Consider the following 17718-nt stretch of genomic DNA (forward strand, 5'->3'; position numbering starts at 1 on the left):
GAGGAGTGGGGTTAAAATAAGGGCTCAGAGCTCTAGAGAGCCTCTATGAGAGTCGAATCCGACAGCCCCCCTCACGGACAAGAAACAGCTGAGGATTGGCGCCCAGCGCAGATCTCTCCTGAAACAGAAAAAAGGGCAGAAAACAGAACAGTCGCAGCGCGTAGCCGTGTGGGGAATGTAGTTTCCCGCCCAGCGGGGAGGGAACCAGGGGCCGAGCCTCTCCCCGCTTCTCCCCGCGGGATCTGCTGGGAGTTGTAGTTTCTTGGCCCCACATCTGCGGCCGGCCAATGGCGGCGGGGTCGTGCGAGACTACTCTTCCCAGCATGCACCGCTTATCCGGCCCTCCCCATGGCGGGGCTGGGCGGGCGGCTGTAAACAAACAGGGCGGCGGGTGATGGCGGCGGTTATGGGCCTTGGCGGCAGCTTCTGAGCGGTGGTGGCCGCCAGAGTGAGGAGGTGGGTGGCTCTGGTGCGGGGCCGGCGGCACACATGGATGACAGCAAGGTAAGAGGTTGTTGAGGGGCCCTCCGGGGAGCTGGGGCTGGTTCGGGGCCGAGGGCAGCCGGTGAGGTCGTAAGTTGGTGTGGGGAGCTTGGCTAACCCTCCGGTCTCTGAACTCGAGGGGTGCAGGCTCCCAGGGGGGTGCGACTATGTGAGGTAACCACGCCCGCAAAGCCTCATAGCAGTTAGGGGGTAGCTGTGAGTGAAGCGAGTGTTCCCGCTGAAGTCTTTCGCCATAAACTGCTCTGAAATCCTTGGAAGGCCTCTGGTCCTTGCTGGCAGGGAGGAGAGGTTGTCCCCATTCTGCTCCCCGCATGCTGCCTGCAGTGGAGCAGAGTGCTTGGATGCTGCTTCTGGCTTTTCCTTAAGGCTCTAGGCGTGGGCCAAAGTTTGGGTACAGATCCGTGCTCTGGTCTTGTGCAGTGAATCATGTTCCTGTAACATCTTGTATCTCTTAGGTAAATAGCAGCTGTGGATAAATGCTAAGAATAAATGCTAAGGAGCTTGTGTTGCAGCCTTGTAATGGGTGCTGGTGTTTCTTCCTGTATATTATGAGAAGAGCACACTGGCATCTCTGGAGAGAGAGATATTCCATATAAACAGAGCAAAACATCAGAAGATGCACAAGGGGTGTCTCTTCTGCCTGCTTGCACTGGGGTGCCTCTAAAGCAGGACCTATGTGGCACATGTGAGGTCTAAGAAAATAACCGTTCTGTCTGTTCATTGCCTTGTTTTGCAACTGAAAATCCCCGCTGAGTTTGGGTATTTCACCTTACTACAGTATTGGTTATGGTATTATCATAGAAGAGCTTAGGTTGGAAGGGACCTCCAAAGCCCATCTAGTCCAACACCATTGCCATCACCAGGGACATCCTTCAAGAGATCAGGTTGCTCAGAGCCTTGTCTAACCTCACCTTAAATATCTCCAGGCATGGAGCCTCAACTACCTCCCTGGGCAACCTGTTGCAGTGTTCCAGCACCCTCCTGGTGTACAATTTGTTCCTCACATCCCATCTAAATCTTCTCTTCTCTCATTTCAAACCTCATGCCCCTCATGTCACTTTGCAAACAGTCCCGCTGTAGCCTTCTTATAGCCCCCTTCAGGTACTGGCAGGCTGCTATTAGGTCTCCCTGGAGCCTTCTCTTCTCCAGGGTGAACACCCCCAGCTCTCTCAGCTTGTCCTCATAGCAGACTGCTCCAGCACCCTGATCATTTTTGTGGCCTCCTCTGCACCTACTCAGTCGTCCATGTCCTTCCTATGCTGAAGGTTCCAGAGCTGGATGCAGTGCTCCAGCTGAGGTCTCACCAGAGCAGAAAAAAATGGCAGAATCACCTCTCTTGACCTGCTGGCCACACTGTTTTTGATGCTGCCCAGGATGTGATAGCTTAGCAGAATTTTTGTTAGGCAGCAATCTTTGGTGGTGTTGGATTATAGATCCTCGTATCTTCTGGATCATGGATCCTCAGATCTTCCACAGCTCTTTAGCTGATTTTAGTCAGCAAGTGCCTGCTGCTCTGAAAGACTTCACTGTAGTTGTTTTGAAGGGCTGCAGTTCCTCTCAGAGCAAGTTACTGAGGCTGGAGGTCGCCATTAGTGTTGGCTAGCTCCATTTAAGAGATCCCATTTCCCCTGGGAGGGTGTTTCCCATTGCACGTTGCCATCTTAGGATGAGGCAAGCACTATTTATACTTAATTTTATAGCCAGTGCTGTCCTACAGCTTGAGCCAGCATGTCTTTGAAATCCTTTTAAGAGTTACACTGAGTCACGTTCCCCTCCTTATTATGAGGGTGACCTTCCTGGTCAGAGAGGGAGTTACCTGGGAATTGAAGAAGTGTGGATGTGAAAGCAGTTTCCCTGGAAAAATGAAAATAACTGAGTTACATTTGTAGTGGAGTAACCATTCTATAGCTGCAGCCACCCAGTGTCACTGTTTTCTTCCATCTACATGACATAAAAAAATTAGAACTGGGTTGTAATGGTTTTTTTCCATTTTGTTAGTGCACTGTGATTTAGCCTTATGTGGTTTAAGAGAGTGTGAGAAAAATGGTTCTTTGTAGCACGTTCCTTAAAATGGGAAGGAAAGAGGAAGAAATAAAGGGACAGTTAGTGTGTCAGATCTAGAAAGCTTTCATATTCCAGTTTTCATAGAATTGAAGAAAGTTAGGGGTTGGAAGGGACCTCCAGACATCCAGTCCAACCCCTCTGCCAGAGCAGGATCACCTAGGGCAGGTCACACAGGAGCACATCCAGGTGGGTTTGAAATGTCTCCAGAGAAGGAGACTCCACAACCTCTCTGGGCAGCCTGCTCCAGGGCTCTGGCACCTTCACCTTAAAGAAGCATTCCTTGTCCTATGATTTGCCCAGTGATAGGACAAGGAACAGTGGGTACAAGCTGGAACACAGAAGGTTCCACCTCAACATGAAGAGACATTTCTTCATAGTGAGGGTGACAGAGAGCCTGAACACTGATGTCAGGCAAGAATGATATTATGATCCAAGGACTGTATTGAAAAGGGAGTTCTCTTGGTCTGTCTTCTGAAGTCTGAGTGAGCTGAAGTAGGAGCTTGGTCAGATTTTGGACGAATCCATGTTATCAGCAATATTTCTGTGACAGATTTTCTGGTTGTATTTCTGGGTCTTGATTGAAGATGACTCCCTTGGGGAAAAACAAACAACAAGCCCCTCCTGCTGAATGTTAATAGCTCACATCCCTTTATAAATTCTGGAGGAATACAAAGGGAATTAAAAAAAAAAAGTTTGCTTGCGTGTTTGTTTGGGGTTTTTTTGTTGGTCTGCTGCCACGTTCAACATCAACTAACACTTCTGCTTTGTCTCCTTTCTGTCACATCAGCATAGCAACTGAATAGGCAGGGAGAGAGTCAGGGTAATGTCAGATGGTGGCAAGGTTTAATCAGGCCTTTTTTTTTTTTTTAATCTTTTCTCCAGCTGAATTGCTTAAAGTTACAGCAGAAGCTTCTAAATACTGGTGGGGAAAAACTGCTAAGGGTGCAGGATACAATTAAATCACTTCCCAGACTATCTGTGTGGGGTGGCACCTAGCTGTGTCATGAACTGCAGTTCAGGAGCCATGGAAACAGCACAAGTCTTTCAAGATGGTGTGAAGGCAGATTATTAGTCTCTCTGCTTCAAGTTAGAGTTAAAAGAGAAGGAAGCTTTTTGTTATTTTGATAGTCCTGGTGGTTAGAGCATTGGCAAGCCATGATCTAAGAGGTACAAACCTTTTTTCCTGCCATAAGAGAGCTTGTGTGCAGGGCAGCTGCAGTGGTAAAAGATGCTGGGGGAGAGAAAGCAATGAATACACCCATCTGTAGAAATCTCCCTAGAGTGACTAAAGGGAAAGCAGCAGATTGGAAATGCTGGATCCAGGATGCATTTGAATGTGGAAAGCAGTCTGCACTTGTGTCAGGGAGTGTCTGACTGCCTGCTGGAGTGCAAAGTGCCTTTAACTGGTTTGTGTCCATGTCTCTAACTCCATTCATAAAAATCTGCCTTTAAACTCAAGTTTGTAGAAGCTCACTTGATAACTTCCTGTTGTATGTTTTCTGTGTTGGTGTGACCTGTACTAGAAAAACGCAGCAGCTGTGTCTGAACACACACACACACACACACACACACACACACACACACACACACACACACACACGTGTGATTCTTTGAAATAGCAGATCCTTTAAAAAAGTTATTTTGTGAGATTGTTCTGCTGAATGAGAAGCTGGACATGAGCCTGCAGTGTGCACTTGCACCCTAGAGGGCCAATGGCAGCCTGGGCTGCATCCAAAGCAGTGTGGCCAGAGATGGAGAGAGGGGATTCTGCCACTTTGCTCTGGTGAGACCTCACCTGCAGTGCTGCATCCAGCTCTGGAGCCCTCAACACAGGAAGGACATGGACCTGATGGAGCAGGCCCAGAGGAAGTCACGAAGATGATCAGGAGGCTGGAGCAGCTCTGCTACGAGGGCAGGCTGAGGGAGCTGGGGTTGTTCAGCCTGGAGAAGAGAAGGTTCCAAGGAAACCTAATAGCAGCCTTCTAGTACCTGAAGGGGCCTCCAAGAAGGATGCAGAGGGACTGTTTATCAAGGTCTGCAGTGACAGGACAAGGGGCAATGGTTTGAAATGGGAGAAGAACAGATTTAGATTGGATGTGAGGAACAAGTTTTACACCATGAGGGTGGTAGAACACTGCAACCTGCTCTGGTGGAGGATGTCCCTGCTGACTGCAGGGGGGCTGGACTGGATGACCTTGGAAGTCCCTTCCGACCCAAACCACTCTATGCTTTTACAATTGTAGTGTGGGATGAATTCAACCTATGTGAAGCTGTGCTGCCTTCAGTCCATTTTTGCTGCCAGTGCCTGCCCAGGATGCTGGCTGTACAAAAGGTTGGGTGGTATTTGCCAGTAGCTTTAACTTGCTGATTATGAGAAACAGCATGGTAGCAACTACTCACTTGCCTGATGTTCTGGTGAAGGGGCATGGCTGTGACATGCTCTTGTACAGGACTAAGGCTTGAGTTGTTTCTTGTTCATACATAATGCTGGGACTTCCACCTTGAGTTAGCACTTAAGAGGATCAGAACTCAGTGTGTAAAGGTTGTTTAGTTGTTGGTTTGTTTGGTTTTTTTTGAGAGCTGGAGTGTGTGTCTCCACAAAGCCTTATCTAGATGTTGAATTCCAAGATTTAAACTACTTTTTATTGGCACAGAAAAGTCTCAGGTGCTAAAAGCCTTTGAGAATGGAATTAGTGTGATTGTGGTGTCTAATGCAATACCCAGAGATGCTTGCAGTGCAAGTAAGAACAAATGGTGAGTGCCTACTGTGTACGCTGACCTCCTGCTGGGCTAGGACCAGGAATCACACCAAGGGTTAAACTTGAGTGTGGTTCCATCAGAGGACAGAACTGCACTTGGCATGGCTGAAAGGGGGCAGTGCTTTCCTTTCTTTGAAGCTTCTTCCAGTGACAAGGGGAGTTCCTCAGGGATCTGCACTGGGTCCAATGATGTTTAACATCCTTGTCAGTAACATGGGCAGTGCCATCGAGTGCACCCTCAGCAGGTTTGCTGATGACACCAAGCTGTGTGGTCTGCTGGACTCACTTGAGGGCAAGGATCCATCCAGAAGGACCTTGACAGGCTTGAGAAGGGAGCCAGAGCCAACTGCATGAGGTTCAACAAGTGGAAGTGCAAGGTCCTGCAGCTGGACCAGGCCAAGCCCAGGCACAGATCCAGGCTGCGTGCAGGAATAGTCTGGGTTGGAAGGGATGTCCAAAGGTGGTCTCTGAAATACCTGAACTAAAGATGTGAAGGAGAGCACTTGATGGAGTGAGTGGATTATTCAGTCATTCAGCTGCATTTAGCAGTGCTTGTTTGGTTGGCTTTTCTTTTTCGCCTTTCTGAATGTGTTGTGCTTGTTTCCTTATCTCTAGACCTCCTGTGGGTACTTTCTGTTCCTCTCTTTGCTTATGGTGGGCAGCTATTCCCCAATAAATTAGTTGAGGCAGTGTAGAGAGGGTAGGATTCTGTTGGCATGTGATTGTTGACTCACTTTCCAAAGAAAGAATGGCCTCAATTGTATAATCTTGTGGTTTTGGATTGGTTTTTTTTCTTCGTTCTAGCACATCAAGTCACTCTGTTTAGTGTTTTTATGTTGCAGCCAGCTAAGTTTGTAGAACAAGTGACTTCTTTGAATGCCAAAGCTGACTTATTTGATAGCATCACACATTAAAAAGGACCCATTGTGAACTCTGGTGTTTTGAGCACCACCTATTAAGAAAAAAAAATTACTTCTGTATGCAGTATCATGAAGCACTAAGCCAGGAGTTAAATTCTTTTATGTAAGGGTGTGTGTGGGTGTGTGTTAGGTGTTTCTCCACACCCCCTCCACTCAAACAGTGTGATCAGAATGCAAATAAAGGAAATAAAGTCTGACTTCAGAGGGGGGTGAGGTGTGTGGCTGACGTAGTGCTTCCAGGTGATACTACCTGATGGCCAGGGTACTGTTTCAGGCCAAATTTAAGCCTTTATAATCCCATGCTCTCACGTTAAGAGTAAAATATTTGGGTGGGGAAGGAAGCATAGAGTAAGCACTGAGGAAATAATTCCTTTTTGTTTGTTTGTTTTATCTGTAGCAAAAGAAGCTTTCAGGCCTGTTTAAAAACAAAACAAAACACACACAAAGCCCTCCCTAAACCCAAAAAAACCCACAAGCAAACCAACAAAGCCACAGAAACAAAAGAACCCAACCACCACCACCACCAAAACACAAACAAACAAACAAAAACCCCAAACAACAAAAAACAACCCCAAACCATCAACAAAAATACACACACACCACCCCCCCCCCCAACAAAAAACCAAACCAACCAAACAAAATAAACCCAAACCAAAGTATAACCACAAAGAGGGGAAAATTATCTTCTGCACTCCTTAGGACAAAAAACTAGGGAGTTACATTTCTGCAAAGGGAAATGTGAATTTCCCAGGCTGTTAAACAATGTTTTGAAGGCAAACATAGCTAGAGTGGTTAGGTCCAACTAGATTGGAGGGAGCAGGGATAGGACTCAGTGTAACTGAGTTCCCTGCTTAGAAAAAACCCTCAGGAAAAATCCTTTTGAAAGAAGTGGAGCCTGAGGAATAATTCTGACAAGTTTCACCTGTAGAGTAGGCTGGAACTGTGGTCAAGTCATTGGAGCAAAGGTAAGCTTTGGATTCTATTGGGATAAATAATTTGGTTTCCTTCCAAATTGAAGTGTTAAACTTCATAATATAGCATTTCTAGAGCTGGCAAGGATTAGGGGTTGTTGGTAATCTTAAAACAGTCCCACTGCAAGTTGACTCTTATCTCTGACTTCTCATGTACCAGATGTCCTCCTCGTGTCTGCTTCTGCCCCACCCAGCACAAGAGAGAAATGGAACTGCTGGAGAGAGCCCAGCAAAAGGCCACTAAGGTGATGAAAGGGCTGGAGCATCTCTCTTATGAAGAAAGGCTGAGAAGGCCTGGAGGAGGAAGAGAAAGCTCAGGAGATCTCATCAGTGTATACATATACTGAAAGGGGAGGGGTATTGAAAAAGACCAGGACAGGCTCTCTTCAGTGGCAGCTGGTGCCAGGACCAGAGTTGATGGATACAAACCAAAACACAGGAGGTTCTCTCTGAATGTTGGGAAGTGCTTTTTATTGTGAGGGTGGCTGAGCACTGGCAGAAGTTGAGCAGAAGGCTTCTGGAATCTCCCTCCTTGGAGATATTCAAGAGCCATCTGGATGTGGCCCTGGGCAGCTACTTCTAGGTGGCCCTGCTTGAGCAGGGACATTGGGCCAGATGACCTCCAGAGGTCTCTGCCAAGCTCAACCATTCAGCCCCATTGGAAATGCTGCTGATCTGATTGGGAGGAGTCAGATCAGTCAAATCAATAGCATTTCCAATGGGGCTGCTCAAGCACTGGCCTCACTCTGAAGTCCTCTCTCTTCCCCTTTTTGCGTTGATGCTGTTGCTGAAAACTTCCCACCACAGCCCCCTTATTTCCTCTGTTGCTGCAGAGGCAGTGAAAGTATGTGCAAGATTTTCTACTTGAGGCACCCAGCAGGCACAATGACGTGGTTACAGCATTACCTTTGCAGAACAGGGTTTTAACTGGACTTTTTTTTTTTTTTTTTCTCTCCAGGTGGTTGGAGGCAAGGTAAAGAAACCAGGCAAGCGAGGTCGCAAGCCAGCCAAAATAGACTTGAAGGCAAAGCTTGAGAGAAGTCGTCAGAGTGCAAGAGAGTGCAGAGCCAGGAAGAAGCTGAGGTACCAGTACCTGGAAGAGCTGGTTTCAAGCAGAGAGCGAGCCATCTGTGCTCTCAGGGAAGAGCTTGAAATGGTAAAGACAACCATCATTAAACCTAACCCTTCCAGTACCTGAAAGGTGCTACAGGAAAGCTGGGGAGGGTCTTTGGACAAGGGCTTGTAGTGCTAGGATGAGGGGCAGTGACTTTGAGATGGAAGAGGGGAGATGGAGGCTGGAGATTAGGAAGAAATTCTTCACAGTGAGGGTGGGGAGACACTGGAACAGGTTGCCTGGTGAGGATGTCCCCTCCCTGGAGGTGTTCCAAGGCCAGGTTGGATGAGGCCTTGAGCAACCTGGGCTAGTGGAAGGTGTCCCTGCCCATGGCAGGAGGGTTGGAACAGGATGTTCTCTACGGTCCCTTCCAACCCAAAGCATTCTGTGATTGTTTGGGACCTGTCTTGGTTGGCAGTTGTTCTTTAAATTACTGTGAATGAGAGTGGGATTTTGCTAGCCATAAGGTATCAAAATATCAGTAGCAGATGCATTCAGCTGTTTGTCTACATTGCTTCATGAACCTCATGTTGCAAGTTGTCTGCTGGTTTTGACTTGGAAGCAAGCAAAGAAAGCATCATTGCATTGGAGGAAGGAGCCTGTCCTTGGAAAGCTTTGTGTTGGAAAACCTCTGACAGAGGTAGAAAGGAGGTAGAGGGTGGAAAGAGATGTGTTTAAAATATCGAGGGGGACGATCTATCCACAGTGTGTCACTGCTTTCCACAGAGCTTTGTCTCTGCTGGGGAGGTTGATTCTTGGGGCATACTCTCTGTAGATGGTTGCACAGCTGTCTGGTGTGTGTGTAGGATGGGTGTCTTGGCCAAATAAACTACATTAGCTGAAGAGAATGTTTCACCTGGAAATACTAGCTCAGCTCCACAATGATACTGAGATGCCATTGAAAATACACTGGAGCTGAGGATATTTCCTTGATCTTGCATTAGGTTTGTTGGAATAAGCAGGGCTGATAGCCACAGGTGAGTAGGGTTGGGATTGAGTGGGAAGTCATGCAGGTTTTTCAGTGGGCTTTAGGGTCTGCCAGTGAAGAATGAGGGAACTAGGAGTAAGGCACATGTGCCTTGCACAATCAGCAAGGACCTCTTAGCAGTCAGTCATGTGAAATATTTGGTTTTAACAGGCCATGAACTGGAACAGAGTTCTGGCATGCCAGCAGCAAGCGCTGCACAAAGTGTTCCATGTTGCTTAATAATTACAGCATTGTCTCTGCTGCTGCCACGGAGCAGCAGTTCAGTGACTGAAGCAGGATTTACTGAGGGCAGGTATGCCACCGTGGACACGTGCTTGGCTCATTAGTGCTCTGCAGCTCTGGAAGAAGCTTCAGCCCAGTAAATTCAAACTTTAAATGAGTCTAGGGGAAGGCAAAGATTACAGCTCTGTTTTGTCTGCTGGTGTGCTCCTGGCAGTTGGCTGATGCTTGATGTCTTTGCACGTTTCAGTACAAGCAGTGGTGCATGGCGATGGACCAAGGGAAAATCCCCTCTGAAATAAAAGCCCTGCTGACTGGAGAGGAGCAAGGCAAAGCACAGCAGAACTCCACCAAACTTGCCAAGGCTGTGAAGACAGAAGCAAACAGCAGCAATCCCTGTAAGTATCCAGCCTGTGATTAATCCATATTTTGTTCCATCTTTTGTGGTGTAGGAGGATGGCTGTGCTGTAGCAAGCAACATAAGGATGTGCTTTTGGGCACAAGTTGTTGATTGAAGCAAAGAGCTCAGTGGGTGGTACAAAGACTCTGTGTGATGTTTACATGCAGAACTCAGAAATTACGTTAGCTAGGAAGCTGGGCAGTCAGTTTAAAGGAAGACTCCAATCTGTGTGTTTCACCAAGGCCTGTGGAGACCTGCAAAGATGCCAGACCTTAATCTTTTACATCCTGTTCTGGTAAATGGAGCACAGAACACGGGCCTGAATTTTGAAAACCCCCTCAAGAAAACATTCTTCTAGCTGCAAGCACTCAAAAGTGAGGGATACTGCACTTGGGATTTCCTGTGGAATCTTCTTTCTGCCTTGTTTGTGCTTGTCCAGGGAATGAAAATAAGGTTCTTGTGGGGGTCGAAAGAGGAAAAGGTTGTGTGATCTAAAGTCTGTGCAAGGGAACAGAGCTCAGTGTAGCACAGGCAGTTCTCTGCCTAACCTCTTCTAATTTTGTAGTATTTCATTTAAAAACAGGGGTTGCTAGCTGTTGTGTTTTTCAGAAGCCATGTGCAACCCACGTTTGTCAGTGTAACAACGTTCCCCCGTGGTGCATCCTTGGCCAGTGCAGGACCTGTGGTGCTGCAGCAGAGAGAACTTGGTAGCTAGCAGAAGAATGCTATGATGGGAGAAGTGGATGCACCCCCAGATGCAGGGCCAAGGATCCCCTTCTGCTGCCTTCTCTTTGCTCCTCTCCTCATGAAACTCTTTGACTGTGGTGTTCCTAAGCCTACATGGAGTGGAGCTTTTGGAGTAATAGACTGTTTGTGTGAAGGGATCCTTATTCTTCCTTTCTCTACACCACCCTCCCCAAATACAGGTAGGGCAGGTTTGGGCATTCCTAATAAGAGATGGGGGCTACTTTTGTGTCAGAGCCCACTGGCTCTGACATTGTGGTTGGTAACCACTGTGGGAGTCTGAGAGGTTCTATGAAACGTGAAAGCAAGAGGAGGATCTTGTAATTGCTTTGCAAAGACCGAATGGAGGACTGTAGATGAAGGAGAAGAAACTGAATCAAAAGCTTTCAGTAAGAATGTAACAGTGTTGTCATTTGTAACCTGAACAAAGATGTTGCTCTCAGCATCCTTTTCTAATGCAGCATGCCTTTGTTATCGGACCCTTAAAGAGAAGTACCAGATCTGTTCAGTGCTTTGCCCATACTTCTTTCACAGGATGCATTTCCCAACCCCCATACTCCCAGTGAGAAAGTCAAAGCCTGTCTTTCCAACTTGCTTCCAGCAGCGGAACAAGCACTGTCTCCTCTCACCACTTGTGCCCTATTATCTTTCTGTATCTGCATACTTTGTGGGCCCTAGTACCTTTCTAGACAGAAAATGCATCTAGTTCTGGAGCACCTATTACAAGAAGGATCTGGACGTGCTGGAAGGTGTCCAGAGAAGGGCCATGAGGATGATCAGAGGGCTGGAGCTCCTCTCCTATGAGGGCAGGCTGAGAGAGTTGGGGTTGTTCAGTTTGGAGAAGAGAAGGCTCTGAGGAGACCTTCTTGTGGCCTTCCAGTATCTGAAGGGGGCTACAAGAAAGCTGAGGAGGGACTTTTGAGGGTGTCAGGGAGTGATAGGACTGGGGGGAATGGAACAAAACTAGAAATGGGTAGATTCAGATTGGATGTTAGGAAAAAGTTCTTCCCCATGAGGGTGGTGAGACACTGGAACAGGCTGCCCAGGGAGGTGGTGGAAGCCTCATCCCTGGAGGTTTTTAAGGCCGTCTGGATGTGGCTGTGAGCAACCTGCTGTAGTGTGAGGTGTCCCTGCCCATGTCAGGGGGGTTGGAACTGGCTGATCCTTGAGGTCTCTTCCAACCCAGACAATTCAGTGAACTTCAGCTGAATCCTCCCATGCTATAGTTTCTCATCCAGAGAGAATGCCATGAACTGGAAGCAAGGAAAACAAGCTGCATCAGTTTGGTTTTCTGATGCAGAAGTGATGGCAAAAAGTCTTGTGAGCTGATTTCCTCACCCTTGCTTTCACCAGGGAACTGTCCCCTTTCTTTAGACTGCTGCTTCTGGTCAAGCTTTTCTGCATTGATCTGATTGATGTGGAGAGTGGAGCTCTCAGGATTTTCGGCAGGGGTTTAGCTTGCTCGCTCTTTGTGACAGTGCCTGTCTTTGTGTGTTAACAAAATGCATGGAACATATTTTATTGTGGGGTTTTTTTTTTGTTTTAATCTTCTGTCTTCTTTTTGGTTGTTTGTTTCATAGAATAAATATTCTAATGAATGGCTTCACTAGACTGAACGTCGCCTCCTTTTTGTTGAGCTAATTGGGTCTGTTTAACATTCTCTCAGCTCAGGATTAATGGGAAGCTGTGAGAATAATGAAGTGCTGTATCCCAGTGTCCAACACAGCTGTTCTCAGAATGCCATTCTGAGCACTCATATGAATCCTTGAGGCATGGTTTGAAGTTTATTCTCTAGATCCTCCACACATGTCCTTTATTTAGCAGTTGCTAGAAATAGAACCCTTGAATCATTCAGGTTGGAAAAGACCCTCGAAGTCCTCAGGTCCAACCATGAACCCTGCTCTACCAAGGTCATCACTGAACCATAGTGCTAAGGACCACATCTAAACAACCTTTAAACACCTCCAGGGATGGTGACTCTCCAGGCTCCTCAATTTAAGAAGGACATTGAGATACTTGAACGTGTCCAGAGAAGGGCAACAAGGTAGGTGAGAGGTCTGGAGCACAGCCCTGTGAGGAGTTGTTGAGGGAGCTGGGGGTGTTTAGCCTGGAGAAGAGGAGGCTCAGGGGAGACCTCATTGCTGTCTACAGCTACCTAAAGGGAGATTGTAGCCAGGTGGGGGTTGGTCTCTTCTCCCAGGCAGCCAGTGGCAGAACAAGAGGACACAGTCTCAAGCTGTGCCAGGGGAAGTTTAGGCTCGAGGTGAGAAGAAAATTCTTCCCAGAAAGAGTAATTGTCCCTTGGAATGTGCTGCCCAGGGAAGTGGTGGAGTCACCATCCATAGCAGTGTTCAAAAATAGCTTGGCTGTGGCACTTGGAGCCATGGTTTAGTTGTCAGGAGGTGTTAGGTATTAGGTAATAGGTTGGACTCGATGATCTCTGAGGTCTTTTCCAACCTGGTTGATTCTGTGATTCTACCACCTCCCTGGGCAGCATCTTCTGATGCCTGACTACTCTTGCAGGCACAACTTTTGTCCTGATGTGCAGCCTAAACCTCCCCTGGGGCAGCTTGAGGCCGTTCCCTCTTATTCTGACACTAATTCCCTGTGAGAAGAGACCAGCCCCTACCTCTCTCTGTTGGCCTTTTAGGTAGCTGTAGAGTCTCCTCTCAGCCTCCTCTTCCTCACACTAAACAGTCCCAGCTCCCTCAGCTGCTCTTCCTCAGACTCATTCTCCAGGCCCTTCCCCACCTTAGCTGCTGCTCTTTGCACCTGCTCCAGCCCCTCAATGTCTTTCTTGCATGGAGGTGCCCAAACCTGAACCCAGCACTCAGGGGTGGCCTCACCAGTGCTGAGTACAGGGGGACAATCCCTGCCCTGCTCCTGCTGGTCACCCCATAGCTGATCTAAGCCAGGATGCCACTGGCTTCCTGTGCCACCTGGGCACACTCTGGCTCATGTTCAGCCTCTTGTTGATCAGTAGCCCCAGGTCCCTTTCTGCTGGACACCTTTCCAGCCACACTGCCCCAAGCCTGTAGTGCTGCACAGGATTGTTGCAGCCCAAGTGCAGCACCCAACACTTGGCCTTGTTGAAGCTCATCCCATTGACCCAATCAGTCTAAGTCTCTCTGTAGAGCCTCCCTACCTTCATGGACATGGAAAACTGTAATGAAAGGGTAAGTAACAGTGAGGCAGAGATGGGGAGGGTGTGACAGTTGTGTTCTCACACACCTGGTATGTTAAGCTCTGAGCTGCTGTTTGTCAGCCTGTAGGTGCTGACATTTTTGTCTCTTGAGTGCTTGCCTGTTGTTTTTCTGGATTCATAGGTTATCTGAAGGGGAAAATCCCACCCCTAGGATGGGTTGATGTCCAGAAGTCCAGAACTATATCAACTAGTTGGATTTGGTAACATGATCATGCCAGAAGTGTAGCACTTTTTTTTTTAATTAGAATTGCACATTCTGGTTTCAAATGTAAACTATGTATTGTGGTTCAATGTATTTCGAATGTTATCTGTGTACTTTTTGAATCAAGGATGTAGAAAACATGCAGAGGGATTATGGTTTGCATGACCAGAACAGCTCAACTCAACCCGAGGTCATGTTAAAAACCCTGGAGGTTTTTAAGGCCAAACTGGATGTGGCTCTGAGCAACCTGATCTAGTGTGAGGTGTCTCTGCCCATGGCAGGGGGGTTGGGACTAGATGATCCTTGACGTCCCTTCCAACCCCAACAATTCTGTGATTCTATGTTACAAATGCAGCTTTGGTCTCTCCAGGCAGCAGTGCCCTCATGCAGCCCAGAAGGCAGCTGTGTGCTGGGCTGCAGCCAGAGGAGTGTGGGCAGCAGGGCAAGAGAGGGGATTCTGCCCCTTGACTCTGCTCTGCTGAGACCCCACCTCCAATCCTGCCTCCAGTTCTGGTGTCCCCAGCAGAAGAAGGACACAGAGCTGTTGGAGTGAGTCCAGAGGAGGGTCACAAAGATGATCCAAGAGCTACACCACCTCTGCTGTGAGGATAGACTGATGGAGCTGGGGTTATTCTCCTAGCACCACATCCCTGCCTCTCTTAAACACCTCCAGGGATGGGGATTCAACCACTTCCTTAAGGAGCCTGGTCCATCAGTGAAGATTAAGCTTCTCATATGCAGCCTAAACCTCCCCTGGTGCAACTTGAGGCCATTTTTTCTTGCCCTGTCACTTGTTACTAGGACGAAGAGACAAACTTCCACCTTGCTATAACTTCCCTTCAGGTAGTTGTAGAGAATGCTAAGGTCTACCCTCAGCTTCCTTTTCTCCAGAGATGTGCAGCCTTCCACCCATTTCACCTGCAGTAAGTGTGTGCAGCTGGTTCACTCTCTCAAATATTGAAGAAAGGAAATAATCCTGAAAATGCTTCATTTTCCTACTTGCCATGGAAATCTAATGGTCATCTAGAACCATTTGCTGAGGTAGATATCTCTTGGAAACTATCAGCAATCTTCAAGAAATGCTGTCTGTAGTATTTGGCGTTAACACCACTAAAACTGTGTTACAGGAAGGTATAAGACAGGAAGGACATGGACCTGATGGAGCATGGTCCAGAAAATGGTCAGGAGGCTGGAGCAGCTCTACTACAAGGACTGGCTGAGGGAGCTGGGGGTGTTCAGCCTGGAGAAGAGAAGGCTTCAGGGAGACCTAATAGTGACCTTCCAGTACCTGAAGGGGCTCCAAGAAGGCTGCGGAGGGACTGTTTGCAAAGGCCTGCAGGGACAGGATGAGGGACAATGGTTTGAAATGAGAGCAGAGCAGATTTAGATGTGAGGAACAAGTTCTGCATCATGAGGGTGCTGGAACACTGCAACAGATTGCTCAGGAAGATAGTTGAAGCCCTGTGCCTGGAGATATTCAAGGTGAGGCTGGACAAGGCTCTCAGCAACCTGCTCTAGTGGAGGATGTCCCTGGTGTTGGCAGTGGCGTTGGACTGGATGAGCTTTGGAGGTCCCTTCCAACCCAAACTGTTCTATGATAACAGAGGTGAGGTACTGACTGAACCTGGATGGTGCTGCTGGAGTGAAGCGGTGCACTCTCATTCTTTAGGAGAAGAGGTGGTGAGGATTTCCAGGGTATCTCCTGAGAAATATCTGCAAGGAGTTGTTTGGGTTTTGGGTTTTTTTGTTTTGTTTTGTTTTGGTTTTTTGGTTTTTTTTTAATGAGGTGCTTCTATGCTTTGTGCCGAGAACCCTGAATGCTGGAGTGAAGTCACTTCACTGAGAGCATTTTATAATTGCATGTTAAAAAACCCCATCAGCCTGCTTTCATATTCTAGTTACAAGTGTTTGTCAAAGCATCTCTGCTCTGGTAAGTGCTTTTGCTTTTCAAAAGGCTCCTAGCTTACATCACAGCTGTTTTAACGTCTTCAGATACATTTCAAAAAGCTTTTCTCTTTCCTGACAGCTGAAACCTGCCCAGCTCTGTGAGAGCACCTGTGACTCAGTTGGATTTTCACAGAATCACAGAATGTTAGGGGCTGGAAGGGACCTCGAGAGATCATCCAGCCCAAGCCCTCTGCCAGAGCAGGATCACCTAGAGCAGATCACACAGGAACTCCTCCAGGCAGGTCTTGAATATCTCCAGAGAGGGAGACTCCACAACCCCCCTGGGCAGTCTGTTCCAGTGCTCTGTCACCCCTCATGGGGAAATAATTCTTCCTTCTGTTTCCATGGAACTTCTTATGCCTCAATTTTCTTTTTTCTTTCCCCCGTTAACATTTTTAGGGTGAAGATTAATCCTCATCCCTAAGTGATCTGATTCTTCCTGTCACACCATGAAGAGATGGAGAAGCTTCGCTCTCAAGAGTTCCCTTTACTGCTTCCCAAGAAGTTCTAACGTCTGTAGCGAGCTCTAAAGCTGCTGTTGAACGTAAGGACCAAATTTTTGAGACTAGGCAAAAAAAGGCAAAGAAATCAGAGGAAAAACTGAAGTGAGAACCCTAAGTCCTCATTATGCTGAAGAGTGTCCTGCTGTAGGTAGGCTTGGGAGTGTCCTATTCTTCGTGCCACTGAGCATTCATTTCCCTGTTAGGTGATGCCAGGAGCTGCGTTTCTTGCAGGACTCTGTTGTGGATTTCCATGACAAAAGAGAAGCTTCTAATCTGCAGGAAAATCTGAGCTATCCCACATGAGTGGACTGAAACCTGACTGCTGCCCCTGTATTTATGGCCTGTATAGAATTACAGATGGGGAGTTTTAGTGTCAGTTTTGTAGCCATTGCTTTGAGCAACTTTTGTTGCTTGCTGTTATTTATCCTGTCATGTGTATTTTCTTGGCCTTATTTTAAGTTGTAGCTAGAAAATGCTGTCCTTGTTCACCTGATGATTTTCAGCAACACTTCATTAAAAATAAATAAATAAATTACACCCCCCCCCAAACAACTGCCTTTCACTTTCTTTGTTTTCCCTCTGTAAAAAACACTTAGGAGGTGGAAGCTTTGCTTCCATAATTAGTGCAAGATCAGCCCTGCTGTTTGTCTGTCTGTAACTCACCACTGGCTTAATCAATGCTAATACTGCATTCTGCTGGCAGTACAACTCCTGCTATGAGGGCCAAGAGCCACATCCCTCTTCTTAAGGAAAAGAAAACACAACCTCAAGACTTCATTCTGGGAAGGATGCCCTGGATTCATACAAAAGACCAGGTCAATGACATTGTAAGATCTGTGTCAGAGTCTGCAGAAAGCAGAGCTCCTGCCAGTGCTGAGAGAATCAGGGCTACTCTTGCTGCTTTTACAGCTGACTGATCAATAATCTGAAATCTAAATCTGGATAGGGCTTAATTGTTTTGCTTCCTGTCTTTGGATCAGTACAGAGAGGGACTCTGCAGAAGATGCATGGCAGTGGAGATGGTGAATGTCCAGAGCCGCAGAGAAGTACTGCAGTACCTGTGGAAATGTGGAGGGTGATTACAGCCAGCTGGATGTGGCCTCTGCTGGCAACACAGGATGAAAGTCCTTCATGAGTCCCTCCTCATGGAATCATAGAATTGTCAGGGTTGGAAGAGA

The 17718-nt window shown here is 47.4% G+C and overlaps 1 protein-coding gene across 2 annotated transcripts; it reads left to right on the forward strand.

Moving 5' to 3' along the window:
• Nucleotides 1-397: 397 nt before the first annotated feature.
• Nucleotides 398-17072, forward strand: CREBL2 (cAMP responsive element binding protein like 2). Of its 2 annotated transcripts, none has more exons than XM_054399550.1 (4): nucleotides 398-504; nucleotides 8177-8374; nucleotides 9790-9937; nucleotides 16437-17072. In XM_054399550.1, the coding sequence occupies exons 1-4, from the start codon at nucleotides 490-492 to the stop codon at nucleotides 16439-16441; spliced, it is 366 nt and encodes a 121-aa protein (XP_054255525.1). In that variant the 5' UTR covers nucleotides 398-489; the 3' UTR covers nucleotides 16442-17072. The 2 variants fall into 2 exon arrangements, with proteins under 2 accessions (XP_054255525.1, XP_054255524.1); XM_054399549.1 differs by lacking the exon at nucleotides 16437-17072 and adding an exon at nucleotides 16117-16266.
• The last annotated feature ends 646 nt before the right edge of the window (nucleotides 17073-17718 follow it).

This window comes from Indicator indicator, chromosome 3 (assembly GCF_027791375.1).
Source record: "Indicator indicator isolate 239-I01 chromosome 3, UM_Iind_1.1, whole genome shotgun sequence".
Classification (NCBI taxonomy): domain Eukaryota; kingdom Metazoa; phylum Chordata; class Aves; order Piciformes; family Indicatoridae; genus Indicator; species Indicator indicator.